We start from the raw sequence: 26,228 nt of genomic DNA, 5'->3' as shown, positions 1-26,228 counted from the left end.
GTTATAAAACGGACCCCAGAAATCTCTCTTGCCCCTTCCACCATGTGAGGACTTAGCAAGAAGACAGCTGTCTAGGAACCAGGAAGCAGTTCTTATCAGACACCAGATCTGCCGAAGCCTTGATCTTGGACGTCCTGGCTTCCAGAACTGTGAGAAATAAATATTATTTAAGCCAATAAATATTGTTCATGGGTTGCTGAAGTCCATTCAGCAGCCTGAATGGACTAAGGTGGGCTCTCCTTGGCTGTGGTTTTTTCAGACTTCCCTTGTTTTCGATGACTTTGACAGTTTTGAGGAGTACAAGTCAGGCATTTTGTAGGATGCTCCTCTATTGGTACATGTCTGGTGTTTCTGTCATGGTTAGACTGAGGTTATGGGCTTTGGGGAGGAAGACATCAGAGGTAAAAAGGACCATTTTTATCATACCATATCAAGGGTATTATATTAGTTTCCTAGGGCTGTTGTAATGAAGCATAACAAACCAAGTGACTTAAAACAACATAAATTTGTTTTTTCACAGTTCTGGAGGCTAGAAGTCTGAAATCAAGGCGTTGGCAAGGACATGCAGCATCTGAAACCCATAGTGGGGAATCCTTCCTTGCTTCTTCCCAGCTTCCTTGACTCACTTGAGCTGCAGCACCTCAACTGCTGCCTGCATGGTCACGTGACGTTTCTCTCCTCACGTGTCTGTGTCTCTTCGCCTCTTCTTATACGGACACCAGTCACATTGGACTAATGGCCAGCCCTACTCTAGCAGGACCCTGTCTTAACTAATTACATCTGCAAAGACCCAATTTTCAAATAAAGTCCATTCTGAGGTCCTGAGAAGGACATGAATTTTGGGAGGATGCTATTCAACTCGGTACAGGTACATACCATCAATGTGGTTTTTGACTGTTGATGTTGACTTTGATCATCTGGCTGAAGTAGCATTTGCCAGGTCTCTCCACTATAATGTGACCCTTTTTCTTTCCCCCTTTCCGTACTGTACTTTGGAAGGAAGTCACCTGGAAAAGCCCACATTTAGGGAGTGGGAAGTTATGCTTCCTCCCTTGAGGGTGGTGTAGCTGCATAATTTATTTGGAATTCTTCTGAATGGGAGACTTGTCTCTTTTCCCCATTTACTACTTTATTCAATCAATCCAGTTACACGTAAAGCTGTATCAGAAGTGTTAACTCGTACCCCTGTGGGAAACAACTTAACTGATTAGAGTACAGTGCTTATGAGCCATTCCTTTTGCCTTTAGTCTAATAAACTCCATTCATTTAGGTCAGCACCTGTTTCCCCCACCCTCTTCAGTGAGGTCATTTCATACATTTAGAAAGATAGAGTTAGACTGTCTTGTCACAGTCTGCATTCTTTCCTGGGATCCGCCAATCTCCTAAATGATTTTTTTAGAAATTTGCCTGGGGACTTCCCTGGTGGTCCAGTGGGTAAGACTCTGTGTTCCCAATGCAGGGGGCCCAGGTTTGATCCCTGGTGGGGGAACTAGATCCCACATGCATGTCACAACTAAGAGTTCGCATGCCGCAACTAACAAGCCTGCATGCCGCAACTAAAGATCCCGCATGCCACAACGAAGATCCTGCCTGCTGCAACTAAGACCTGGCACAGCCAAAATAAATAAATATTTAAAGAAAGAAAGAAAGAAATTTGCCTGCACTAAGGTTCACTTTTGGTGTTGTAAAGTTCTATAGGTTGTGAAAAATGCATAATGTCGTGTATCCACCATTACAGTATCATACAGAATAGCTTTACCACCCTAAAAATCCCTTGTACTTCATTTATTCATCACCAGCCCCCTGGTCTCAAATCCCTGGCAACCACTGGTCTTTTTACTGCCTCCCTAGTTTTGTCTTTTCAGAATGTGACATGGTTGGAATCAGGGTGTAATTTTTTCAGAATGACTTCTTTCACTTAGCAATGTATATTTAAGGTTCCTCCATGTCTTTTTGTGACTTGACAGCTTATTTCTACTTCTGGCTGACAAATATTCCATTGTATGAATGGACTGCCGTTGCTTTACCCATTCACCTTTGGATGGACATTTTGGTTGGTTGGTTGTTGACATTTTAGTTTTTGGAGATTATGAAAGCTGCTATAAATATTTGTACGCAGGCTTTTGTATGGACAGAAGCTTTCCACTCAATTGGGTAAGTACCTAGAAAGACGATTGCTGGATCACATGGTAGGATTATGTTTAGCTTTGTAAGAAACTGCCAAACTGTCTTCCAACGTGACTGTACCATTTTGTATTCTCACCAGCAATGAATGAGAATTCCTGTTGCTCTGTGTCTTCATCAGTACTCGATGTCAGTTTTTAAAATTTTAATCATCCTAATAGATGTGTAGTGTCATCTTGTTTTGTTTTAATTTGCAATTCTGTGATGACATATGATATTGAGCACCTTTTCATCAGTATATCTTCTTTGGAGAAATGCCTGTTCAGACCTTTTGCCCGTTTTTGTTTTTATTTATTTATTTATTTTTTTTGTGGTATGTGGGCCTCTCACTGTTGTGGCCTCTCCCGTTGTGGAGCACAGGCTCCGGACCCGCAGGCTCAGCGGCCATGGCTCATGGGCCTAGCCGCTCTGCGGCATGTGGGATCTTCCCAGACCTGGGCATGAACCCGTGTCCCCTGCATCGGCAGGCGGATTCTCAACCACTGCGCCACCAGGGAAGCCCAGACCTTTTGCCCGTTTTTAAATCAGGTTGTTTGTTTTCTTATTGTTGAGTTTTTTTTTTAATAGATCTTTATTGGAGTATAATTACTTCACAAAACCGTGTTAGTTTCTGTTGCACAACAAAGCGAATCAGTCATATGCATATACATGTCCTCATATCCCCTCTCTCTTGAGCCTCCCTCCTATCCTCCCTATCCCACCCCTCTTGGTCACCGCAAAGCACTGAGCCGATCTCCCTGTGCTATGCTGCTGCTTCTCACCAGCCAACTATTTTACATTCGGTAGTGTATATGTGTCGATGCTACTCTCACTTCGCCCCAGCTTCGCCCTCCCACCCCATGTCATCAAGTCCATTCTCTATGTCTACCTCTTTATTCCTGCCCTGCAACTAGGTTCATCAGTACGATTTTTTTTCTTTTTTTTTTAGATTCCATATATATGCGTTAGCATATGGTATTTGTTTTTCTCTTTCTGACTTACTTCATTCGCTATGACAGACTCTAGGTCCATTCACCTTACTACAAATAACTCAATTTCATTTCTTTTTATGGCTGAGTAATATTCCATTGCATATATGTGCCACATCTTATTTATCCATTCATCTGTCGATGGACATTTAGGTTGGTTCCATGTCCTGGCTAATGTAAATAGTGCTGCAATGAACATTGTGGTACATGTCTCTTTTTAAATTATGGTTTTCTCAGGGTATATGCCCAGTAGTGGGATTGCTGGGTCATATTGTAGTTCTAGTTTTAGTTTTTTAAGGAACCTCCATACTGTTTTCCATAGTGGTTGTATCAATTTACATTCCTACCAACAGTGTAGGAGGGTTCCCTTTTCACCACACCCTTTCCAGCATTTATTGTTTCTAGCTTTTTTGATAATGGCCATTATGACCAGTGTGAGGTTATACCTCATTGTAGTTTTGATTTGTATTTCTCTAATAATTAGTGATGTTGAGCATCTTTTCATGTGCCTCTTGGCCAACTGTATGTCTTCTTTGGTGAAATGTCTATTTAGGTCTTCTGCCCATTTTTTAACTGGATTGTTAGTTTTTATGATATTGAGCTCCATGAGCTGTTTGTATACTTTGGAGATTAATCCTTTGTTGTTTCGTTTGCAAATATTTTCTCCCATTCTGAGGGTTGTCTTTTTGTCTTGTTTATAGTTACCTTTGCTGTGCAAAAGCTTAATTATGTCCCATTTCTTTATTTTTGTTTTTATTTCTGTTACTCTAGGAGGTGGGTCAAAAAAGTTCTTGCTGTGGTTTATGTCAAAGAGTGTTTTTCCCTAAAAGTTTTATAGTGTCTGGTCATACATTTAGGTCTTTAATCCACTTGGAGTTTATTTTTGTGTATGGTGTTAGGGAGTGTTCTAGTTTCATTCTTTTACATGTAGCTGTCCAGTTTTCCCAGCACCACTTATTGAAGAGGCTGTCTTTTCTCCATTGTATGTTCTTGCCTCCTTTGTCATAAATTAGGTGCCCATATGTGCATGGGTTTATCTCTGGGCATTTTATCCTGTTCCATTGTTCTATATTTCTGTTTTTGTGCCAGTACCATACTGTCTTGATTACTGTAGCTTTGTGGTATAGTTTGAAGTCAGGGAGCCTGATTCCTCCAACTCCATTTTTCGTTCTCAAGATTGCTTTGGCTATTCGGGTCTTTGTGTTTCCATATGAATTGTAAGATTTTTTGTTCTAATTCTGTGAAGAATGCCATTGGTAGTTTGACAGGGATTGCACTGAATCTGAATACTGCCCAGATTGCTTTGGGCAGTATAGTCATTTTCACAATATTGATTCTTCCAATCCAAGAACATGGTACATTTCTCCATCTGTTTATGTCATCTTTGATTTCTTTCCTCAGTGTTTTATAGTTTTCTGAATACAGGTCTTTCACCTCCTTAGGCAGGTTTACTCCTAGGTATTTTATTCTTTTTGTTGCAATGGTAAATGGGAGTGTTTCCTTAATTTCTCTTTATGATTTTCGTTTTTGGTGTATAGGAATACCAGAGATTTCTGTGCATTAATTTTGTATACTGCAACCTTACCAAATTCATTGATTAATTCTAGTTTTCTGGTGGCAACTTTAGGATTTTCTATGTATAGTATCATGTCATCGGCAAAGAGTGACAGTTTTACTTCTTCTTTTCCAATTTGTATTCCTTTTATTTCTTTTTCTCTGACTGCTGTGGCTAGGACTTCCAAAACTATGTTGAATAAGAGTGGCAAGAGTGGACATCCTTGCCTTGTTCCTGATCCTAGTGGAAATGCTTTCCGTTTTTCACCATTGAGTATGATGCTTGCTGTGGGTTTGTCATATATGGCTTTTATTATGTTGAGGTAGGTTCCCACTATACCCATTTTCTGGAGAGGTTTTATCATAAATGGGTGTTGAATTTTGTCCAAAGCTTTTTCTGCATCTATTGAGATGATCATATGGTTTTTATCCTTAATTTGTTAATGTGGTGTATCACATTTATTGATTTGCATATATTGAAGAATTCTTGCATTCCTGGGATAAACCCCACTTGATCATGGTGTATGATCCTTTTAATGTGCTGTTGGATTCTGTTGCTAGTATTTCGTTCAGGATTTTGCATCTCTGTTCATCAGTGATATTGGTCTATAATTTTCTTTTTTTGTGATATCTTTTTCTGGTTTAGGTGTCAGGGTGATGGTGGCTTTGTAGAATGAATATGGGAGTATTTCTCCCTCAGCAATATTTTGGAAGAGTTTGAGAAGGATTGGTGTTAGCACTTGTCTAAATGTTTGATAGAATTCGCCTGTGAAGCCATCTGGTCCTGGACTTTTGTTTGTTGGAAAATGTTTAATTACGGTTTCAATTTCATTACTTGTGATAGGTCTGTTTATATTTTCTAATTCTTCCTGGTTCAGTCTTGGAAAATTGTACCTTTACAAGAATTTGTCCATTTCTTTGTGGTTGTCCATTTTATTGGCATATAGTTGTTCACAGTAGTCTCTTATAATCCTTTGTATTTCTGCAGTGTTGGTTGTGATTTCTACTTTTTCATTTCTAATTTTATTGATTTGCGTCCTCTCCCTTTTTTTTCTTGATGAGTCTGGCTAAGGGTTTATCAATTTTGTTTATCTTCTCAAAGAACCAGCTTTTAGTTTATTGATCTTTGCTATTGATTTCTTCGTTTCTATTTCATCTATTTCTGCTCTGATCTTTATGATTTCTTTCCTTTTACTGACTTCGGGTTTTCTTTGTTCTTCTTTCTCTAGTTGTTTTAAGTGTAGGGTTAGATTGTTTATTTGAGATTTTTTTTGTTTCTTGAGGTGAGATTGAATTGCTATAAACTTCCCTCTTAGAACTGCTTTTGCTGCGTCCCAAAGGTTTTGGGTCATTGTGTTTTCATTGTCATTTGTTTCTATGTATTTTTTTTCTTCTTTGATTTCATCAATGAATTCTTGGTTATTTAGTAGTGCACTGTTTAGCCTCCACGTATGTGTGTTTTTTACAGGTTTTTTTCCCTGTAATTGATTTCCAATTTCATAGTGTAGTGGTCAGAAAAGATGCTTGATACAATTTCAATTTTCTTAAATTTTCCGAGGCTTGATTTGTGACCCAAGATGTGATCTATCCTGGAGAATGTTCCATGTGCACTTGAGAAGAAAGTGTATTCTGCCACTTTTGGGTGGAATGTTCCATAAATATCAATTAGATCTATTTGGTCTATTGTGTCATTTAAAGCTTGTGTTTCCTTATTTATTTTCTGTTTGGATGATCTGTCCATTGGTGTAAGTGGGGTGTTAAAGTCCCCTACTATTATTGTGTTGCTGTCGACTTCTCCTTTCATGGTTGTTAGCATTTGCTTTATGTATTGAGGTGCTCCTCTGTTGGGTGCATAAACATTCATAATTGTTACCTCTTCTTCTTGGATTGATCCTTTGATCATTATGTAGTGTCCTTCCTTATCTCTTGCAACAGTCTTTATTTTAACGTCTCTTTTATCTGAGACGAGTATTGCTACTCCAGCTTTCTTTTGATTTCCATTTGCATGGAATATCTTTCTCCATCCCTTCACTTTCAGTCTGTATGTGTCCCTAGGTCTGAAGTGGGTCTCTTGTAGACAGCATATATATGAATCTTGTTTTTGTATGTATTCAGCCAGTCTGTGTGTTTTGGTTGGGGCATTTAATCCATTTACATTCAAGGTTATTATCGATATGTATGTTCCTATTACCATTTTCTTAATTGTTTTGGGTTTGTTTTTGTGGGTCTTTTTCTTCTCTTGTGTTTCCCGCCTAGAGAAGTTTCTTTAGCATTTGCTGTAAAGCTGGTTTGGTGGTGCCGAATTCTCTTAGCTCTTGTTTGTCTGAAAAGCTTTTGACTTCTCTATTGAATCTGAATGAGATCCTTGCTGGGTAGAGCAATCTTGGTAGTAGGTTTTTCTCTTTCAGCACTTTAAGTATATCCTGCCACTCCCTTCTGGCCTGCAGAGCGTCCACTGAAACGTCAGCTGATAACCTTATGGGGATTCCTTTGTATGTTATTTTTTGTTTTTCCCTTGCTGCTTTTAATATTTTTTCTTTGTATTTAATTTTTGTTAGTTTGATATATATGTGTCTTGGTGTGTTTTTCCTAGGGTTTATCCTGTATGGGACTCTCTGTGCTTCCTGTACTTGGGTGACTATTTCCTTTCCCATGTTAGGGAAGTTTTCCACTATAATCTCTTCAAATATTTTCTCAGACCCTTTCTTTTTCTCTTCTTCTTCTGGAACCCCTATAATTCGAATGTTGGTGCGTTTAGTGTTGTCCCAGAGGCCTCTGAGATTGTCTTCCATTCTTTTTTCTTTATTCTGCTCCTCGGCAGTTATTTCCACCATTTCGTCTTCCATCTCACTTATTCATTCTTCTGCCTTCATTATTCTGTTATTGATTCCTCCCAGTGTAGTTTTCATTTCAGTTATTGTGTTGTTCATCTCTGTTTGTCTGTTCTTTAGTTCCTCTAGATCTTTGTTAAACATTTCTTTTATTTTCTCAATTCGTGCTTCCATTCTATTTCCGAGATTCTGGATCATCTTTACTATCATTACTCTGAATTCTTTTTCAGGTAGATTGCCTATTTCCTCTTCATTTATTTGGCCTTCTAGGTTTTTACCTTGCTCCTTCATCTATGACATATTTTTTTGCAGTCTCATTTTTTTTTTTTTTTTAATGAGGGGGATTGTGTTTCTGTTTTATGGGTTGTTTGGCCTGTGGCTTCCAACACTGGAGTTTGTAGGCTATTGGGTAGAGCTGGGTCTTGGTGCTGAGATGAGGAACTCTGTGAGACCTCACTCCAACGAATATTTGCAAAAGTCTGAGGTTCTCTGTTTTGCAATGGTTTGGACTCGGAGCTCCCACCACAGGAGCTTCCCCCCCGACTCCGTGTTGGCAAATCAAGATCCCACAAGCCGCATGGGGTGCCCCCCCAAGAAAAAAAGAGAGAACAATAACAAAGTAAAAAATAAAATTAGACTAGGAAACTAACAGATACGTTAGAAAGAATGTAAAAATAAAAATATAGATGAATCAACAACCACAAGGTATGTCAGTACCATAATAGTAAAAAAGAGGAGGAGGGAAAAGAAAAAAAAAAAAAAAAAAGGAGGGGGGAAAGGCCTTGGCTGTGGAGAGTGGGGCCTAAGAAAGGGCGAGGTTTGGGTGGTGGGTGGGGCCAATGCTCAGGACTACAGGGCTGGAAAACCCCGGGGGCTGTGGGCGGCGGGGCTTAGGCTCCAGGAACAGAAGGGGCCCAGGCGTGCCCCCCACCCCTGGTCTCAGAGGGCAGGGCACCTCACCAGGGAGCCCAGCAGGCTTCCTGGGCTCGAGTGGGCAGGGCAATCGTCCTCCACTCCTCTCCTGCTCCTCCCAGAGGGCCCCTCCTGCCTGCCTCTCCTGATCCCCCTGGCCTCCCTCCTATGCTCCCAAGGACCCACGCAGCCTGGATGGGCCTTGGAGGGCAGGGGATCGGCCTGGGAGCTCAGCAGGCTCCCCATGCCCCAGTGGGCGGGGCAATCGCCCTCCACTCCTCTCCCGCCTGTCTTTCCTGATCTCCCTGGCCTCCCTTCTAAGCCCCCAGGACCCACACGGCCTGGAGGGGGCTTTGGATTGCAGGGGACCGGCTTGGGAGCTCAGCAGGCTCCCCGGGCCCCAGTGAGCAGGGCAATCACCCTCCACTCCTCTCCCGTGCCTCCCGGAGAGTCCCTACCACCTGCCTCTCCTGATCTCCCTGGCCTCAGGGGTGCCGATCTGGTCTGACCTCCAGTTCTCCTCCCCCCTCGGTCCCCCTACGTCCTACAGGTTCACTCTGGGGTTCCTCCTGTCTCCTTGGGGGTTAGAGTCCCCACCAGCAGCCAGCAGGCGCCCTAGTTGTGGGGAGACGCTAACTCCACGTCTTCCCACACCACCATCTTGACTCCTCCTTTTGGGTTTTAAGAGCACATCTAGCATCCAAATCTTGGTTTCTAAAAACTATTCCTGACTAAAAGGAACAGAACTCCTTGGAAAAGCAGTTGATTACTGATCTGGGCAGGGAAAAGACCAGATGAGCCTGGAGCATCTTATGGTACTACAATGTAAGACAGTGCTCATAAAAAGGTAAGGGCCAGTCTAAAGGGCAGACAAGCCTATATGACAGAGGCCCCCAGTGACCAAAGCTGGGATAATCTGAACAACAAAATAAATAATGATTGTATTAGATTATAACCTATGGAATAAAAAAAAAATCCATGAGTCTATATTGGTAATGTACAAATGATTCAGTAAATAAATAAATGAAGCAGAAGGGATGGCTCTTCCTTAGAGAATAATTCTAACTAAATAATATCAAAGAAATAAGAGACATAGAAAATCACTGTTAGAATGCCATGACAACGATGAAGGCAGGCAAGATCCACCAATGGACGCTACAAATCATGAGTGAAAGTGAGGTGAAACAGGATATTTGCAGCCTTAAACTTTCTACCCTGGTATATTCATTAACTACAAAGAGAAAAAGAGTAACTTCACAGCGCAGAAACACCACAGACATGAACTAAACTCAATGATCCAGGCTATTGCCATCAGTAATAAGACATACTGACCCCTTACACTGCTGATATGATATATTGAGAAGGGAACAACACTTCTGTAGTATTCTTGCCAAAAATGCATGGCCTCCATCTACTCGTGAGAGAACATCAGACAACCCACCCTGAGGAACGTTCAATACAGTAACTGATCCATACTCCTCAAAACGTCAAGGTCAGAAAGACAAGGAGAGACTGAGGAACTGTCACAGACTGTAGGAGATGAAGGAGACAAGACAACTAGCACCCCAGAAAACCAGAGGACATTAGTGGAAGAACGGGTGAAATCAAATTTGCAGTTTAGTAATGTACCAATTCTCTAATTGTATCAATTAGTATTTTACTAATTAGTTTTGATAATTGTACTGTGGTTATGTATAATGTAAACATTAGTGAAAACTAAGTGAAGGGTATACAGAAACTTTCTGTACTATTTTTGCAGCTTTTCTGTAAGTCTAAAATTATTTCGAGGGACTTCCCTGGTGGTCCAGTGACTAAAACTTCGCGCTCCCAATGCAGGGGACCTGGGTTCGATCCCTGGTCGGGGAACTAGATCTCACACGCCGCAACTATGAGTTTGCCTCAACTACAGATCCCACATGCCACAACTAAGACCTGGTGCAGTCAAATAAATAAAATAAAATAAATAAATATTTTTAACAAAAATAAATAAATAAATGAAATTATTTTGAAATAAAAAGGTAAAAATAATTTGGATACTCACCCTTTATCCGTTAATCATATGAAAATATCTTCCTCTTTGGGCACTCTGGTTGAGTTGATGCGTCTCCGAGCTGGAATGTTAGCTGTTCCTTCCAAAGGCCATTCCTTCTATTGCTCTGTCAGGTCGGCGGCCTCAGGATGGGGAGGTAGACATTAGGATTAGTGGATCCCGTGGTCATCTGCCCATTACTGCGCCCGCCTTTGCTAAAAAGTGGATCCCTTGGCCTGAGGGGATGGTATGTGATATACCATGTCGGTGGGTCAAACACTGTGTGAGCCTTCAGATGCTGGTGCTGGCTGAGGCCATGCAGGCAGGAGAGGCTAACCCATACGCATAATATGTACTGCATTGATTTCAGTCAAGATAAATTGCTCCCTTTCCAGAGTGGAAAGGGTCTGACGTGGTCAACTTGTTACCAAGTGGCTGGCTGGTCTCCCTGAGGAATGGTGCCATGTGGCAGATCCAGTGTCGCTGTAGGGTGAACACTCAGCAGTGGCAGTAGCTAGGTCAGCCTTAGTGAGTGGGTGTCCATGCCGGTGGACCTGTTACTAGCCTCTCCCCTACTGCCATTGTGCCAGCGCTGGGGGGGTCTTTCACAGCGGCTGGCCGATGACTGCTGGCTGAATCACGCTGTTTACTTGGTTTAGTCTCTTCCATGGTAGATGCTCTCTGGTGGGCGTTAACATACGATACGTGTGCTATAAAGACCTCACTTTGTGTCTGGTCCTCAAGATCCATCTATGTGCCTCTTCTCCAAACCTCCTTGACCCTGATGTTCCAATCTCCTCATAGGCCCCTGACCAACCAGCCAAGCCATTCACCACTGCCCATGGGCCCATATATATTCTTCTATTGGACCCCTTTTCTTTCTACAAAAGGGGATGACTAGGTGCATGACCTGGAGCTCTGCCAATCGGGAGGATCTCAGGGTTACTCCCAAGTGGGGCTGTAGTACAACAGTCCATCTTCAGCTCAAACCCTCATATTGAGCCGATCCATTCACGAATCAAGCTTGAACTTTTTCCTCCTCCATCAGCTGGTCATAAGAGTTCCCCCATACGGCTGTAGGTGTGAGCTGAGGGAAAGGTACTGGCCAAGCAATGGTGGGTGACATGGGGGTCTGGGCCACCTACTCATGCAGCTGACTTTGCCCTCTGGCCCTGCTTGTGCCCAATTTTCTTGCTCCCCTTTTTGTTTTGGACCTGCCTGACTTTATGACTTGGTGGGTCTGATAGAAGACAGGTCATGACAGCCAGCTCTGGCCACATGATCACTCAATGGTATCTTGTGGTCACACTCACCATCTTAACCAGGACCCAGTAGTAGGCCGGGGCAGTTTTTTTGTATAGTGTGTAGGTCTCTGTTGCAGATGTCATGACCCTGCTCCAGAACCTTAGGAATCTCTATCATGGCTCTTCTTTTTAGGGTTTGCCACAAAACTCTACCTGGCATCTCTCCTCCATCCATAGATACCTCTAGTACCAACAGCTACATGTGGCTAACGGTTACCATATTGGAAAGCACAGATACAGAACATTGCTATCAGTTCAGCAAGTGTATTAGACAGTACCACATCTAGATGTAACAGTTTACAAGAAGTACAGAATCTCACAAGGATACAATCATCCAAAAACAGAATGCGGAAAATTCTACAGAACAAGTGACCCAGTTTCTTTAACAAATAAATGTCATGGAAGAATGGGGGAGAGGGAAACTGTTCTAGATTAAGACGCTTATGAGACACATTAACCAAATACATTCTGTGGACTTTCCCTGGATCTTGATTTGAACTAACCAACTGTAAAAGAGATGATTTTTGAGATAAGCCAGTTAAGCAACACACTGAGAATGGAAATGTGGGCTCATTCAAATGTGGTTGGGGAGAAGGACCCAAGTAGGAGTTTGTATTCCTGGTTTGACTGGGAAGAAAAACAAAGCCAGAAATAGCTTTATCTCAGTAATGTTAGCAACATGCTTCTTCAAATTTGCTGTGGGAGGAAAACAGAGCTTGGAATACTTTCAAGAGCAGCAGCCACCTCACTCCCCTCGATCCTGGGATATGCCCAGTGGGAGAGTGGAGACAAAGGGATGCAACAGTCTTTTCCTTGGCTGATCTGGCAAACTGTTGCTCATCCTTAGCACTCTTCTTCCAGGAAGTCTTCCTGGCTTGCCTTACTGCCCTACCCCCATCCTAACCCCCAAGAGCCTCCCTGTGCTTTCCTCCTCATAGCCCCGATCAAGGCCTACTCTAACTGTGACACCGGAGCTGGGACTTGCAGGGTGAGAAAAATCAAGGGTGTGTCCCAAGCCCCTGAGCCTTGCTGGAGCTCTGGGTATTCGGACCACAAGAAGCCACTGCATAGTCTTAAGCCAGAAGTGGCGGCTGTTCTGTTTCCCTTTGTGCTCAGTAAGCCTCACCTCTTCTTTAAGAAGTACTGACTCAGCAAGGGCTGGCAGGGCCACCTTAAGGCTGTGCCACCTTAAGCAGCCCTGCCCCCAGCACAGCCAATAGGCTGGGGTGGTCACCGGCTGTTGCCCAGCTATGGCCAGCCTGCTCCGGGCTGCAACTTGGGGGATGTTCCCCTGGAGGGGCTACTGCTCCAGGGGGACGCAGGTAGGTGGGAGGAGAGGAGCCCCTTAGAGGGTGGGGGGCCCCCGATGCCGAGTTCCGGCCAGACTCTGTGCTGCCCCAGCACCAGGAGACCTTGAGCAGAGGCTCGCTGGGCTCACCCCTGGTCAAATGTGGGTGTTCAGTGCGCTGGGCCGAAGCCCTCACAGCTGCCATGAGTGGGGCTGGGGGGTGTCAACTGAAAGATTTGTGGACTCTAGGGCACCCCTTTGAGGCCCCGGAATACACACACATTTTGAAAGAATGCCTGGGAGGCAAGGAGCTGGGTTCTAGGCCAGGCCCTGTCCTGGACTTGCTGGCTTCTTTTCCTCATCTGTAAAATGGGAAGAAATCCCCAGAAGGGCTCCAAGAGCCCTACGAGCCCCCGGCCGAAGCGGGGTAGGGGTGTGGGTGCCTCTGTTCACAGGCAATGGAACCCCCACTCCCACCCCTCCCACTGGCCAGGTGGCCCCAGGTATCTTTGAGTGACCCTGCCAATGTGTTTCTCCCCTGCAGGGTGAACTCAGCGAGGGCTTTGTGGAGGCTTTGAAGGCAGTTGTGGGGAGCCCCCATGTGACTACTGCTGCTGTGGTCCGGGAGCAGCATGGGCACGATGAGTCAATGCACAGGTGGGCTCCGCCACTCCCCTGCATCAGAACCCCTGGCTGGGAGTGAGGGTCCTGGGTTATCTTCTGCCCCTCAACCCCCGCCATCTGTTTTTGGGTGATCTGGCATCCTCCACCTCTCCTCTATGCCCCCAGAAGGGTGTTCTCTGCCCCTCGCCCACTGTGCAGCCTCAGGCCCTGCCATATCTTCAAACTTGAGCAGGACCAGAGGGTACCACACACCCCTACATTGCTGAGGGTCTGGTTCCAGGTGCCAACCTCCGGACGCCGTGGTGTGGCCCCAGAATGTGGAGCAGGTCAGCCGGCTGGCAGCCCTGTGCTATGGCCAAGGCGTGCCCATCATCCCATTCGGCTCGGGCACCGGGCTTGAGGGTGGAGTCTGTGCCGTGCAGGTATGTATGGTGGATGGACAACTCCCCTGGCCAGGCTCTAGTCCCACCACACTTGTCACACCGGCAGCTGCCTCCTCCACCACACCAGCCTGGCTGGCCAGGTCCAGCCCTCCTTACCTGCCATCCCGGGGCTCTGGTCTGGCTGCTGGGAGGTCAGCCTCGAGCTGGGGTCCTGGGGGCTGTGTCCTGGCGAAAGATCTAGGTCAGTAACCGCTTGAACGCCCTCCGCCAGGGCGGCGTCTGTGTCAACCTGACCCACATGGATCGAATCCTGGAGCTGAATCCGGAAGACTTCTCTGTGGTGGTGGAGCCCGGCGTCACCCGCAAAGCCCTCAACTCCCACCTGCGCGACAGCGGCCTCTGGTTCCCTGTGGGTAGGCTGGGGCTCCAGGACTTTCCTGGGCCTGGAGGGCTCCCTGGTGGCAGGGGTGTTTCTGGGGCTTGGCGGGACCCCTCTGCCCACGGGCACCCGCCCCAGGCTTCCTTCTGCCTGCCCTCTGCCCTCCAGACCCAGGTGCAGACGCCTCTCTCTGCGGCATGGTGGCCACCGGCGCCTCGGGCACCAACGCTGTGCGCTACGGCACTATGCGCGACAACGTGCTGAACCTGGAGGTGGTGCTGCCGGGAGGGCGGCTGCTTCACACCGCGGGCCGGGGACGTCACTTCCGGTGAGCGCCCTCTACCGGCGGCGACGGGGGCCTCCTGGAGAGGCGGGTCATGAAACTGCCCTGTGGGCCAAAGCTGGTGGTCCGGAGGCCTATTTGGGCTGTGCCAGGAAACGGCTGCCTGGGTGGCAGTCTGCACAGAGGCGGGTGAGCCCAGACCTCAGGCTCAGCTCCCCACCTGGCTTCTGGCCACAAATCCGTCGTCACGTGGCCTGGGCACTCACCTACCTCATGTCCCCGGGGACCCAGGAAGAGCGCAGCTGGCTACAACCTCACCGGGCTGTTTGTGGGCTCCGAGGGGACGCTGGGCCTCATCACGGCCGCCACACTGCGCCTGCACCCTGCCCCTGAGGCCACGGTGGCTGCCACCTGTGCCTTCCCCAGCGTCCAGGCGGCCGTGGACAGCACCGTACACATCCTCCAGGCTGCAGTGCCCGTGGCCCGCATTGGTGAGCCTGGGATTGGGCCGTCCAGGTGGGCTCCCCTTTGAAGGCCACGCGTCACCTCACGTGGCTTCTCCTTCGTCCCAGAGTTCCTGGATGACGTCATGATGGATGCCTGCAACAGGCATAGCAAGCTGAACTGCTGCGTGGCGCCCACGCTCTTCCTCGAGTTCCACGGCTCCGAGCAGGCGCTGGCAGAGCAGGTGCAGCGCACAGGTGTGCTGGGGTGCTGTGGGCGGGGCGGGGCGGGGCCTGGGCTGCCCCAGAGTAGGGCCTGGTGTCAACCCCCCGCCCCCGACAGAGGAGATCATCCGGCACAATGGAGGCTCTCACTTCTCCTGGGCCAAGGAGGCGGAGGACCGCAGCCGGCTCTGGGCAGCACGGCACAACGCCTGGTACGCTGCCCTGGCGCTGCGGCCGGGCTGCAAGGTGAGCGGGCTGGGGTGGACACAGGAGCCTTTCCTCAGCCTACTGCCCTATTGTCCAGGGCAGCAGGCAGAGGCCCCGGCAGGCAGGACTGCCAAATCCTCGGGAGGGAGCCCCTGCCCCGAGCCAGGCCCTGGGTGCAGGGACCAAGGAGGGGCAGTGTGGACACAGAAGGCAGGCTTCCTGGAGGAAGAGGTGGTGAAGCGGAAGGGGAGGCTGGGCTCCAGGTGCTGGGGGGCCTGCACGGTAGCGGGGGTGGGGAGCAGGATGAGAGCCCTGGGAGCCTAGCCGGGCCAGTCGCCTTGTTGCACAGGGAAACTGAGGCTTAGAGACGGCAGGCACGTTCATGTGAGAGGCCGAGCACCCCCGAGCCCATTCGTACCCTTGACCCCTTACCTCCCGGGCAGGCTGGGTGAGGGAGGGAAGCTCACCGGCCTGCCCCGACTCAGGGCTATTCCACCGACGTGTGTGTGCCCATCTCCCGGCTGCCGGAGATCCTGGTGCAGACCAAGGAGGACCTGCAGGCCTCGGGACTCACAGGTTATGCCTGCCCCATGTGGGGCGCGGTGGGAGGGTGGGGGCGGGGCTGGGGCAGCAGCTGTGTCCTCTGGGCCCCCAGGAACCATCGTTGGGCACGTGGGTGACGGCAATTTCCACTGCATCCTGGTGGTAGACCCGGAGGACCAGGAGGAGCTCCTCAGGGTCAAGGCCTTTGCAGAACAGCTGGTCAGGTAAGGGCAAAGCGGGAAGCAGGGTAGGGGAGAGCTGAGGGAAGTGGGAGGGGCACCCGCTGAGGACCTCTTCCCGCTGCTTCCCAGGCGAGCACTGGCACTCCGTGGCACGTGCACAGGGGAACATGGCATCGGTCTGGGCAAGCGGCAGCTGCTGCAGGAGGAGGTGGGCACGGTGGGCATTGAGACCATGCGGCAGCTCAAGGCCACGCTGGACCCCCGAGGCCTCATGAACCCAGGCAAGGTGCTGTGAGGGGCTCGGAGCACCTGGCCCACAAGCCCCCAGAGAGTGGCACCTCCCGTTCCGGAACCTGTTTTCCTGCCATGGAACAGCTCTGCCTTTGCCTGGACCCTGCAGGGGTCTTCGCCAGCCCGCTAGCCCTTTCATCCAAGCCGAGGCCAGAGAGAGGAGGGAGAAGCCTGGTCGGCCGTCTTCTCCCTGGCCCTTTTGCTGACCTCAGGAGCCTTTGGTCCAGTAAATGGCTCAGGGTCATTCCCGGTGAAGCTGCTTCCTCTCTGCTCGCTTACGCATCCTGTAAGGTGGTGTGGGTCAGTCACCCCAAAGACGAGGACGACCCCCCTCCAGCTTAGCCTCCCCACTACCAGGGCAGGAGAACAAAGGCTGGGGGCCCCAGCACCTATAGCCCAACTCCATCTGCCTGGTGACAGGAATGCTCCTTTGCTGGTGGGGGAAGGGACCTTCCGCTCCACACTCATAGACCCCCAAAATAAACCTGAACCCCACGTGCAGTTGTCTGGAGATGAGCAGGCAGCACCTGTGAATGAACCCCTGTGCCTGCCCCCCCCACCTCCTCCAAGTTCTTTGTCCTTTGGCTGGTGACGTCCTCGTCCCTCATCCTGGGCCTGCCCTCTGACTTGCTGCAGCCTGAGGAGGGGCAGCTGCTCTGCCTCTCAGAGCCCCAGGGCCTAAGGACTTGCCCATGTCCATCATCACTTACCACAGACTCCCCCACTGAGCCCCAAGTGTACTCTAGAACATTCTGAACATGTCCTTCAAGTGGCTGCTACCAACCATTGCAAATGGAAGTGGTTTTCCTGGTACCACACCTCTCCACAGTGTGATGTATTATACTACCAGCTTTTTTGCCTCAACCTCAGGCTCAGTCCACCCTGGGGCCTGCTCCTGCCTCGGTCAGGATTCCTGATCAGAGGACCTTGTCCGGGGTACCTGGCAGTTGTTCCCCCTAAGCCCACGAGAGGGCGCCCGACACCTCAGAGCTTAGAAACCAGTATCTGCTTGGGGCAGTGGTGCCCAACACTCACCTCTGCAGGGACCTGCAGCTCTCAGCTCTGGGCCCCCCACTTCCCAGGGTCTAGCAGGTGTCTGGAGTCCTGGAAACCAGTCTCTAAGCTCTCCACGCCCCTGCAGGTCCCAGGAGCCTCTAGTGCAGGCCCATCTCCCTCACCCCGAGGCCTTGGCCCTTAGGAAAAGGGCTGGGCGAGGGGTGCAGGGGAGCCAGGGGCACACTCCATCTCGCCTCACTCCCATTCTCCCAAGCCACCTCTGAGCTCCTTCCCTGCCTCCACTCCCTCCGCCCCTCCCCACATCTCCCCTCAGCTGTTCAGGCAGCCCCTCTGGCTCCTGAGACCAGCTCGGTTCTTGGAACCCCTCCTTTCTGCTAACTTGGGGCTGAGCCCTGAGTTCGCTCCTCTGTGACATTTCTGTCCCTTGGATGTGCCAGGGGGTGGTGTGGGGCAAGTCCCATGGGCCCTCCCCCACAAGCACCCAATAAAGCGGACTCGAACCATCTAACCATCAGCCACCAGTGCCCTCCCCTCCACGCAGGCAGCCCACCACCAGCAGCCCCCCGGGGCAGCATTCTGCAGGGGCAGGCTCCTCCCCTACAGGGCAGGGCTTGTCTCTGATGTGCCCCTCAGTGCCTGGCAACTAGTAGGTGTTCAGCAAATGGCCACTTCCCCACAATTCTTTACTAGGAAAAACTCCAAACACGCAGGACAGTTGGAAGAACAAGTACACTGTTCACTGAAATACTAGCCACTGAAGATTCAACAATGAATATTTTTGCCTTACTTGCTTCGTGCGTGTATTTTTTGGGGAACCATTTGGAATTGAGTTACAAATTTGTTGACATCATTCACCTATATAATTCAGCATCTATTCCCTAGGAATAAGGACCTAAAAACCTCGACACCATTAAATGGCTCCTAGATGACTGGTTTTAGTGAGGTGCCCCTTTCCAGGAAGCCCCCTCCCCTTCACGTGTGCTGAACCCTTAGCAGAGGGAGTGGGTGGAACCCACCTCCCAGTGCCTGCCAATTCCCTCCCCTCCCGGAAAGGCAGAGTTGAGGAGAGCTGTTGGGATGGAGGATGACAGACACCAGTTCCATCTGGAAAGCCCGGACAACCCCGGTCCTACCCCCGCCCAGGAGCTGGCAGTCTGGGTCTGAATTTGGAGGAGACGGCAACCAGCAGAGGGCTGCAGTGTGCCAGGTGGGAGTGAAGTCGCTGGGGGTGGGATAGGCACCAGCCCCAGGAGCCTGGAATAGCAGCCGGCGTGGGCTCCAGCCCTGCCCCAACCCAGCTCGACCCCTCAGCTCACCCAGGGCGCTGCCAAGGCTGCCAGGCCTAAGCCACCGAGGTGGGCACAGAGGCCTCCTCTGCCTGCAGGCCCAGGGGTCAGGCAAGGAGATCCTCAGGGCCAGCTTTGCTGGAGGAATTAAATATAGAACAGGCAGACATAGTTGCCAGGCAGAAGCAGGAGGTGCTGTGAATAGAACAGTGCTCTTTGCGGTGACAAAGCCACGAGCGAGCCTGCTACGCACGTGCCAGGGGCTTCTGGGCAGATCCTCTGACCCTCACGGTGGCCTCTGAGCCGCCTGACTTTGTTCCCACTTCACGTGTGGGGCATCTGAAGTTCAGATGAAGTCCTTTCCCCAGCGTGGTTCTGCCAGGCAAAGGAGCCCCATACAGACAGTTTAGAGCCCAGGTTTTTGCCACCATGGCGACTGCGGGTACCCGGGGTCACTACCCCACAAGCTCAGACCCACAAACTCCTCTTGAGTATTTCTCTGAAATGCTGAGCGTGCCAGTGCCTTGGCTCAGATTTGCCCACCAGCCTGCAATGCCCTTGTACAGAGCAGGTGCTTCAGCAAGTGTCTGACAGAAGACAACTGCAGAGCCTGGGCCTGGTGGGGTCAGAGCCCATAGAGGCAGCAGCACACAGGAGGCCCGAGAAGGGGCGGAGCAGGAGTCTTCCTCCACAGCTTTCTTCACAGGCTCTGCAGGAGGCTCTGGAATGCCGCTCCGGGAGCCGGTCTGGCACAGGGACAGAGGCGCCAGGCGGGCACTGCTACCTGCTGCCCTGAGCTTCCCACCCAGCCCAAGGTGTGCCAACTCGTGTGAGCCCTGAGTGGCTGGTTCTAGTTCAAGGGCTCTGAGCTGGCTCAGCCCCAAACCAGGGCCTCATTCTGGGCCTCAATGAAGGATGCCCATGAGTCAGCACTGAGATGTGGCCGGAGCAACAGGAAGGGCAGGGTGTGGAATGGGGAGCCAGGGATTGGGCGGGGGGCGGTCTGGGCCAGTGCCTGGAAGAACCCGCATCCTTGCAGCCTCCATCCGCTGCAAGGTCTTTGCCCTGCAGATCTTTCCAGAAGAGTTCTGTCACGACCGCTCCACAGCTGATGGCAGATAGATTCCACGAGGCTTGAATGGGTCGTAAAGCTGCGGGACTCCGGCCTGACCTGCCACGTTCCCTCACCCGGGCGTGATCGCTGAGAACCACATCACACACCTGTAGCCCCGATGCTAGCCTGAAGGAAGGCTAAGGAGGTAGGCAAGGGAGCAGGGGACAGACCGTCAACGCCCATTTCTTGATTGTGTAACAATACTTGATTAAAATGAAGTCACACAGTGCATCTTTTATTAGACATTATTTTAATACCATATCAAAACACCTTGACTAATGAAGAAAGCCTTTTCCCCCAGCTTTGAACGTATTTTTAAACATTTTATAAGGTTTTTTTTTTTTTTTGTATTTTAAAATATAAATACAGAAACCTATCTTGCAGGGGCTGATGCCACATGTGAACATCAATGGCTAGAATGTTCTCAAACAGAATGCCTGAAAACAGGGGCAGCTGTACATATCCCTTTAATAAGTCTTTTGTTTGTCTAGGTTTTCTGGAAAAAAAAAAATCCACAAGGGTCTAAGAAAAACGTTCAGGCATTTTTGCAGGACACTTGTGATTGTTAAATCCTCTGAACTGACCAGAACCAGGAGGGAAGAGGGGAGGAGAAATGGAAAGGAGGGGGGGAGAAGGTCCTCAGTGGGTTGGTTTTTGGCAATGAAGTCAAGATATCAGGGTCCCAAGGGGAGAAAAGTGCAAAACCAAGCCAGAAAATTGGGGAAAAAAACCAACCAAACAACAACAACAAAAAAAACCAAGGCAGAGCGGTTGATGGAGAGACCGCCGGGTGCCGGGCACGGGAGGGCTGTGAGCTCTGCTCTGCGAGTGGCGAGAACCCGGCTCTGGTCGTTTTGTCACTGAGCGGGTTCTGGCCGGGCAGCAGACGGCAATCTGTAAACATCACGAGGGAAAACACCAGTCGACACTAGACATTTTTTTTTTATAATTTTTTTTTTTTGTAAACACTTTAGAGACAGACCCACAACGCCTTTCAAAGGTGAAAAAGAAAATGCCCTTTCCCTCCTGAGATGAGGATGAGGGGAAGGATATTGGGTGATTCTTTCTTCTCTCAAACTCGCTCTCATTCAATCTGGTGTCCTCAGGGAGAAAGGGAGAACCATTCTCTGGAAGTCAGTGCAGGAGGGGTGCCCTGTTCCCACTGGTGTCCCCAGCTCAGCTCTGCCCCAGTGTCCGAAGCCTCCTCTCAGGAACGGGGGCCTGGCTGTCCCTGTGGGGACCGTAAGATGTAAGTCGTGCTCCATCGGGCCCGAGGCCAGCCGCGTGCATCCCGCTGAGGCCGGGCAGGGGCACCTGTGGTTCCGGTCTGGGGGCCCCGAAGCCAAACATCATGCCGGGAATTTGGACTTGCAGCCAGCACCAAGCTCCATTCCCTCTGCCTCACGCTTCCCCTCGCCTTTTCTTCACCCCACGTCCTCAGTTTTTGAGGTGAAGGTAAAAAGGGCAAATGTCCCTGAATAGTTTGACATCATCAGCTGTTCTGGGAGTTTACTTGGAATAAATAAAATAAACCTAACAAAGAACAAAAGAAAACAAAAAACGAGAAAAAGAGGGAGAGGGAGGGAGAGAGGGAGAGAGAGAGAGAGAGAGAGAGAGAGAGAGCGCGCAAAAGAGGCCCCGAGAGAAAGAGGGAGAAGGAGAGAGAGAGGAGAGAGAGCGCAAAAGAGGCCCCCAAACCCTTGGATTCACGTGAGGTGAGGTGGGTTTTGGTTTCTCATTTGGCAGAAAACAGAAGAGTGCCAGCCCAGAACTCGAGAGGGCCAGCTAGGATGGGGACAGGAGAGAATGGTCAGCAGTAAAGCAGGGCGCCTGCGGGAGAAACTGGGGTTGGACGACGGTGACAGGGGAGCACATGTGCACATCTCGGGAGAAAGCTGGTTATGCTGGTCTGCTGTGCAAACAGGGACTTGGGTGGCGGGGCCCCAGGTCTGGCCTGGAGGCCTCAGATTCATCTGGAAGGGGGTGAGGGCGGTGGGTGCAGGCGGGAAGAACCAGCCAAGCGCTGACTGCTGACAAGCGCTGCAGGGAATGAGGCGCCGTCCCACACTCGGTCTTGTCCAATGAGTGTGCTGTCCACGTGGGGACGCAAGCGAGATTATCCCGTCCCCAAAGAAGCAGCAGAGACACCCACGCCACCGAGGGGCAAGGACCTGCCCCGGCCCCCCAGCAAGCACGAGGCACAGCTGGGGTGCAAAGCAGCATCCTGTCCCAGGGCTTGTGCTGCTTCTCCTGCCCAGCACTTTCCAAGGGACCTTCCTGAACCTTCCTCGGGGAGATTTGCCCTAGACACGGGGAACACGAGGGGCCTTCCCCCAACTCACCTTCCTCTACCTGGCAGGTTCTTCCTCGCAACGTGCGAGTCTGGACTCTCATCCTTCCCAGGAACCCTCCCCACCTCACGGAACCCCTGCTGCTGAGATGCTCCCCTCACCCCCGACCCCTCTTGGCCGGGGGAGGCGGGGCGTGGGGTGCCGTGAGGGCAGCTCAGCCCCCCTCTCCGCCTCCAGGCCCCAGAGCAACGCGACCCCAACCACGGGCTCACCTTTGAGAGGAGTCAGCAAGCGAGCCCAGCAGGGTCAGTCCGCGGGGTGTTCTGGACAAGATCTGTTCACTTCAAACCATGAGTCTATGCAACTGAGGGGAGACGGCAAGGGAGACACATCACCGGCTGGCCAGGCCGCTCCCTGGGGGCTAGCTCCAAGCGTCAGGAATGCCTGACGCTCACCTGCGGGGACCCCACATACCCACTGTCTGCTAGCAGGAGGGAGGACACCCAGGGGGGACCTGGCACAGCCAGAGTCCCGGTGCAGTGCGTATGGGCTTGGGCTGGACCTAGGCACTGCAGGAGGCAGGGAGTGTGCCCTCGCGAGGGACAAGGCCTCAGGGGCACGGAGCCCAGGAGGACGGCAACAGCTACGGGTCAGAGGGTGAGAGTGGGGGGCTGCCCAGGGCAGCCAGTCAACTATCTCCAAGGCTTAAAGGGCAAAGAAGTGGGAACAAAGCCCCGGCAGGCTGGTCACGGCCCTGAGCAAGCCCTCTCCGGAGTCACAGGAGCAGCCTGAGGCTCCCTCCCTAGTCTCCCTCTCAGGAGGCCCCCAGGCTCTGCCTGGCTTGGCTGGCTGTGGCGGGCAGCCAGCATCTAGTCCTCCTTCCTGGAGCAGATGGGCCAGGGGAGGACTGGCCCTGTGGCTTGGTGTCTTTGCTCAGGAGAGCCAGACAAGAGGCCAGCGGGGAAATCCTGGTCTCTAGTGTTTACAGAAAGCACTGTCTGAACAGAGAGGGAACAGAAATTGGCCCAAGACAGCTTTCTGTAAAACATCTGGGTATTTTCAAAACAGGAACCAGACAGATCATTTGCATAAGTCTCTCCCAGAGCTGAAGATTCCCTTCTTCTGGCTCTGGTCAATGCTTCCCTGGGACACTGGAGCGCTGGGTGCTGCGCCCAGGCCAAGACCCCCTCCCCTTAGGCCTCACTTGCGCCTTTCTGACACCAGCCACATCCACGTGCTGCCCTGTGGCCAGTGGCCCCGTGAGTCAGGCTTTGGAAAAGCCTGTGTGTCCGGAAGCAGCTCTGGGGCTCCAGGGGCCGAGAACAGGTGGAGGCCGCGGGCAGCACAGAGCGTCCTCCTGTCCTGGGTAAGGAGGTGTCTTCTTTCCAGTTGGAAACAAGAATGAGGCTCATGCTGGAGCCTGAGGGCGAATCTCAGTCCTGCTAATTATAGCCGCTCGCAGCACTGGGGCCCACAGGTAGTGGCTATTCCTGCCTGCTGGGCCTCTGGGGAGGAGGGGCGGGGCCAGGGCAGCCAGCACACCCCTCTGTGCTGACCACCACACCCCCAACAGACCAGGGTCTGCACACTGGAGCAGAGGGGCTCACAGAGATGGACGGGGGCTCAACCTTCCAGGGGGCAGGGGCTCCACAAGCCTCCCCGTCGGGCCCACCACCCAGGCTCTGCGCTCAGCACGTCCAGAACTCCCCACCTGCTGACCTCTGCCTCGACTCCACTCAGAGTGCTGGGGGACGGGGTGGCTAGTGACAGTCTGCCCTTCTCTCCCCCCACGCACAGGGAAGGGGCCCTCTGGGGTCTGGGGTGCAGCTAAGCTGGCCCTGCCAGCCCTCTCGTACCTTTTGTGATAAATGCACAGGCAGGGCAGCCTGGCTATCGTGTCCCCCTGAAGCAGCTCCTCCAGGCAGATCACACACTCACCCGCATCTTTAGTCAGCACGTCATCTGCAAAGGGGGGACAGAGGAGAGTGGGGGGTCAGTCACCAGCAGGCAGGGATCTAGGAGCTGCTTGGGACTGCATGGGTCACCTGAGTCAGCGAAAGCCCAAGAGAGACCTTGATGTAAGGGTCCTCACTGTGGACACAAGACACGCAAACCACACACTAACTACCTGAAGACAAAATGGGATTAATCACCAAGTAAGCGGCCCAGGCGATGAAGGACGAAAAAGGCTTGGAGAGGAGGAGACATGCAGCAGAGGCAGCACGAGACAGAATGGTTCCCTGAACAGACTTTCCCCCTAAACATACACACCGACCAGGTGCACTGGATTTCTGGTTTGGAAAAAATGGTGATGAGGAGAGTGGTACGAGGCAAGGGTGAAGGGAAGAAACGGGTACCCCAGCAAATACGTGTACATGTGTGTCCACGGCAGCATTATTCACAAGAGCCAAAGGTGGAAGCAACCCAAAGGTCCTCCAGCGGATGAATGGAGAAATGAACCGCGTGGACCCACACAACAGCGTATCCCCTCAGCCAGGAAAGGGGTGGAGAGCTGACGCCTGCTGCAACGTGGGTGCACCTCGAAAACATGGTGCCGAGTGGAAGGAGCCAGATGCAAAAGGCCACCTGCTTTCTGATCCCGTTTATGTGAAATGTCCAGAGGAGGCAAATTCAGAGACAAAAAAGTAGGTCAGGGGCTGGGGGCAGGGGGCACTAGGGAGTGACTGCTTAATGAGTAAGCGATTTTCCTTTGTTTTTCTTGTGGTAACGTGAGATCTCTTAACATAAGATCTACCCTCTTAATAAAAATGTAAGAGTACGGTCTACTATTGTAGGGAAGCCCCATACCTGAAACTTTCTGCCAGTTGAATAGCAATTGCCTGTTTCCCTCTCCCCTGTCAACACTTCTACTCTCTGGTTCTATGGGGTTGACTGCTTTAGCTCCTTCATGTGAGTGGAGTCACGCAAGGAGCTCCTTCTGGGATGATGACATGTTTGGAACTAGACAAGAGATGGTGTTGCACAACATTGTGAATGTCCCAAATGCCACTGCACTGTACACGTAAAAATGGTTACTTGTGTGTTATACAAATTTTAACTCGGTTAAATATTTAGAAAAGACACCCCACACCCCACCAGAAAAGAATGAATGGAAGGGAGCCGCTGCCCACCGCGGCCCCAAGCGAAGCCGTGGCCAGGACAGCCCGAGCACAGCAGGGGGCCGAGCCAGCATCCCCTGCGACACTTCTATGACATTCTGGGCACTGGCGACTCAGTGAATAAGCCACGGTCTCAGGATTCAAGAAACTCATAGCCTAGCAGGGGCGGTTGAACAAGAAGACGGAAATGAACAGCACAGGAATTCCTGGAAGTCTTACGACACACACAGATCCAGATGTGAGAAGTACGGGAGATGCCCAATCGGGGTGGGGACTGTTCAGGGAGGGCTATTCCGGGCAAAGGGGACAGCGTCTGTGCACCTGGCAAGGCAGGATGTTTGCTGTAGTAGGTGCAGAGTCCTGGGGCCGTGGGGGGGGGGTAGGTGAGACCCATTTCCTGAGGACGGACTTGTATCCTGCTGTGCTACCTGGCCTTTATCTGGGTCACTGAAGGGCCTTGGAGACGCACTGATCACATCTAGTCTCCTGAAACTACTGGAAATGACTGGAAGAGCCCACAGATGGGGAGCCCGCTATGGAGGCTAATGCCGGGTGCAGGAGAGATGAACTCAAGGCCGGCACCAGCAATGGGGGGAGGTGGATGGCATGAATTGGGGCAGCTGGGCAAACGGGGGCCAGGGGAGGGGAGCGCACACTTGTCAGAGCGAGAGGGAGCCAGAAGGAGGCCCAGCTTGGGAAGTAATGATGAGCTCAGAGCTGGGTGGTAGGCGCTGACCGGGCGTCTCCCCCAGGACGCGCTAATGGAAACCT

The 26,228-nt window shown here is 50.9% G+C and overlaps 2 protein-coding genes across 3 annotated transcripts in view; one reads left to right on the top strand and one right to left on the bottom strand.

The window, feature by feature from the left end:
- The first annotated feature begins 13,013 nt into the window (after positions 1–13,013).
- LDHD (lactate dehydrogenase D) lies at positions 13,014–18,394 on the top strand. The gene is made up of 11 exons (XM_082677922.1): positions 13,014–13,104; positions 13,615–13,727; positions 13,975–14,116; positions 14,349–14,490; positions 14,625–14,784; positions 15,031–15,230; positions 15,312–15,440; positions 15,526–15,653; positions 16,100–16,190; positions 16,270–16,381; positions 16,469–18,394. The coding sequence occupies exons 1-11, from the start codon at positions 13,033–13,035 to the stop codon at positions 16,632–16,634; spliced, it is 1,455 nt and encodes a 484-aa protein (XP_082534048.1). The 5' UTR covers positions 13,014–13,032; the 3' UTR covers positions 16,635–18,394.
- A 1,883-nt stretch (positions 18,395–20,277) lies between these two features.
- ZNRF1 (zinc and ring finger 1) overlaps positions 20,278–26,228 on the bottom strand; it is a 99,860-nt gene continuing 93,909 nt past the window's right edge. The window contains exons 3-5 of one of the 2 annotated variants that reach the window (XM_082676437.1): positions 24,195–24,300; positions 22,611–22,702; positions 20,278–21,278 (exon numbers count right to left, since the gene is read on the bottom strand). In XM_082676437.1, coding sequence (XP_082532563.1) covers positions 22,645–22,702; positions 24,195–24,300 — 164 coding nt within the window. In that variant the 3' untranslated portion in view covers positions 20,278–21,278; positions 22,611–22,644. The remainder of the gene's footprint in view (positions 21,279–22,610; positions 22,703–24,194; positions 24,301–26,228) is intronic. The other variant, XM_082676438.1, reaches the window with a different exon arrangement.

Source organism: Grampus griseus, assembly GCF_964374135.1.
Source record: "Grampus griseus genome assembly, chromosome: 19".
In the NCBI taxonomy this organism is placed as follows: Eukaryota; Metazoa; Chordata; class Mammalia; order Artiodactyla; family Delphinidae; genus Grampus; species Grampus griseus.
Note: the sequence above shows the minus strand (reverse complement) of the source record. Positions and strands in the feature narration are given on the sequence as shown.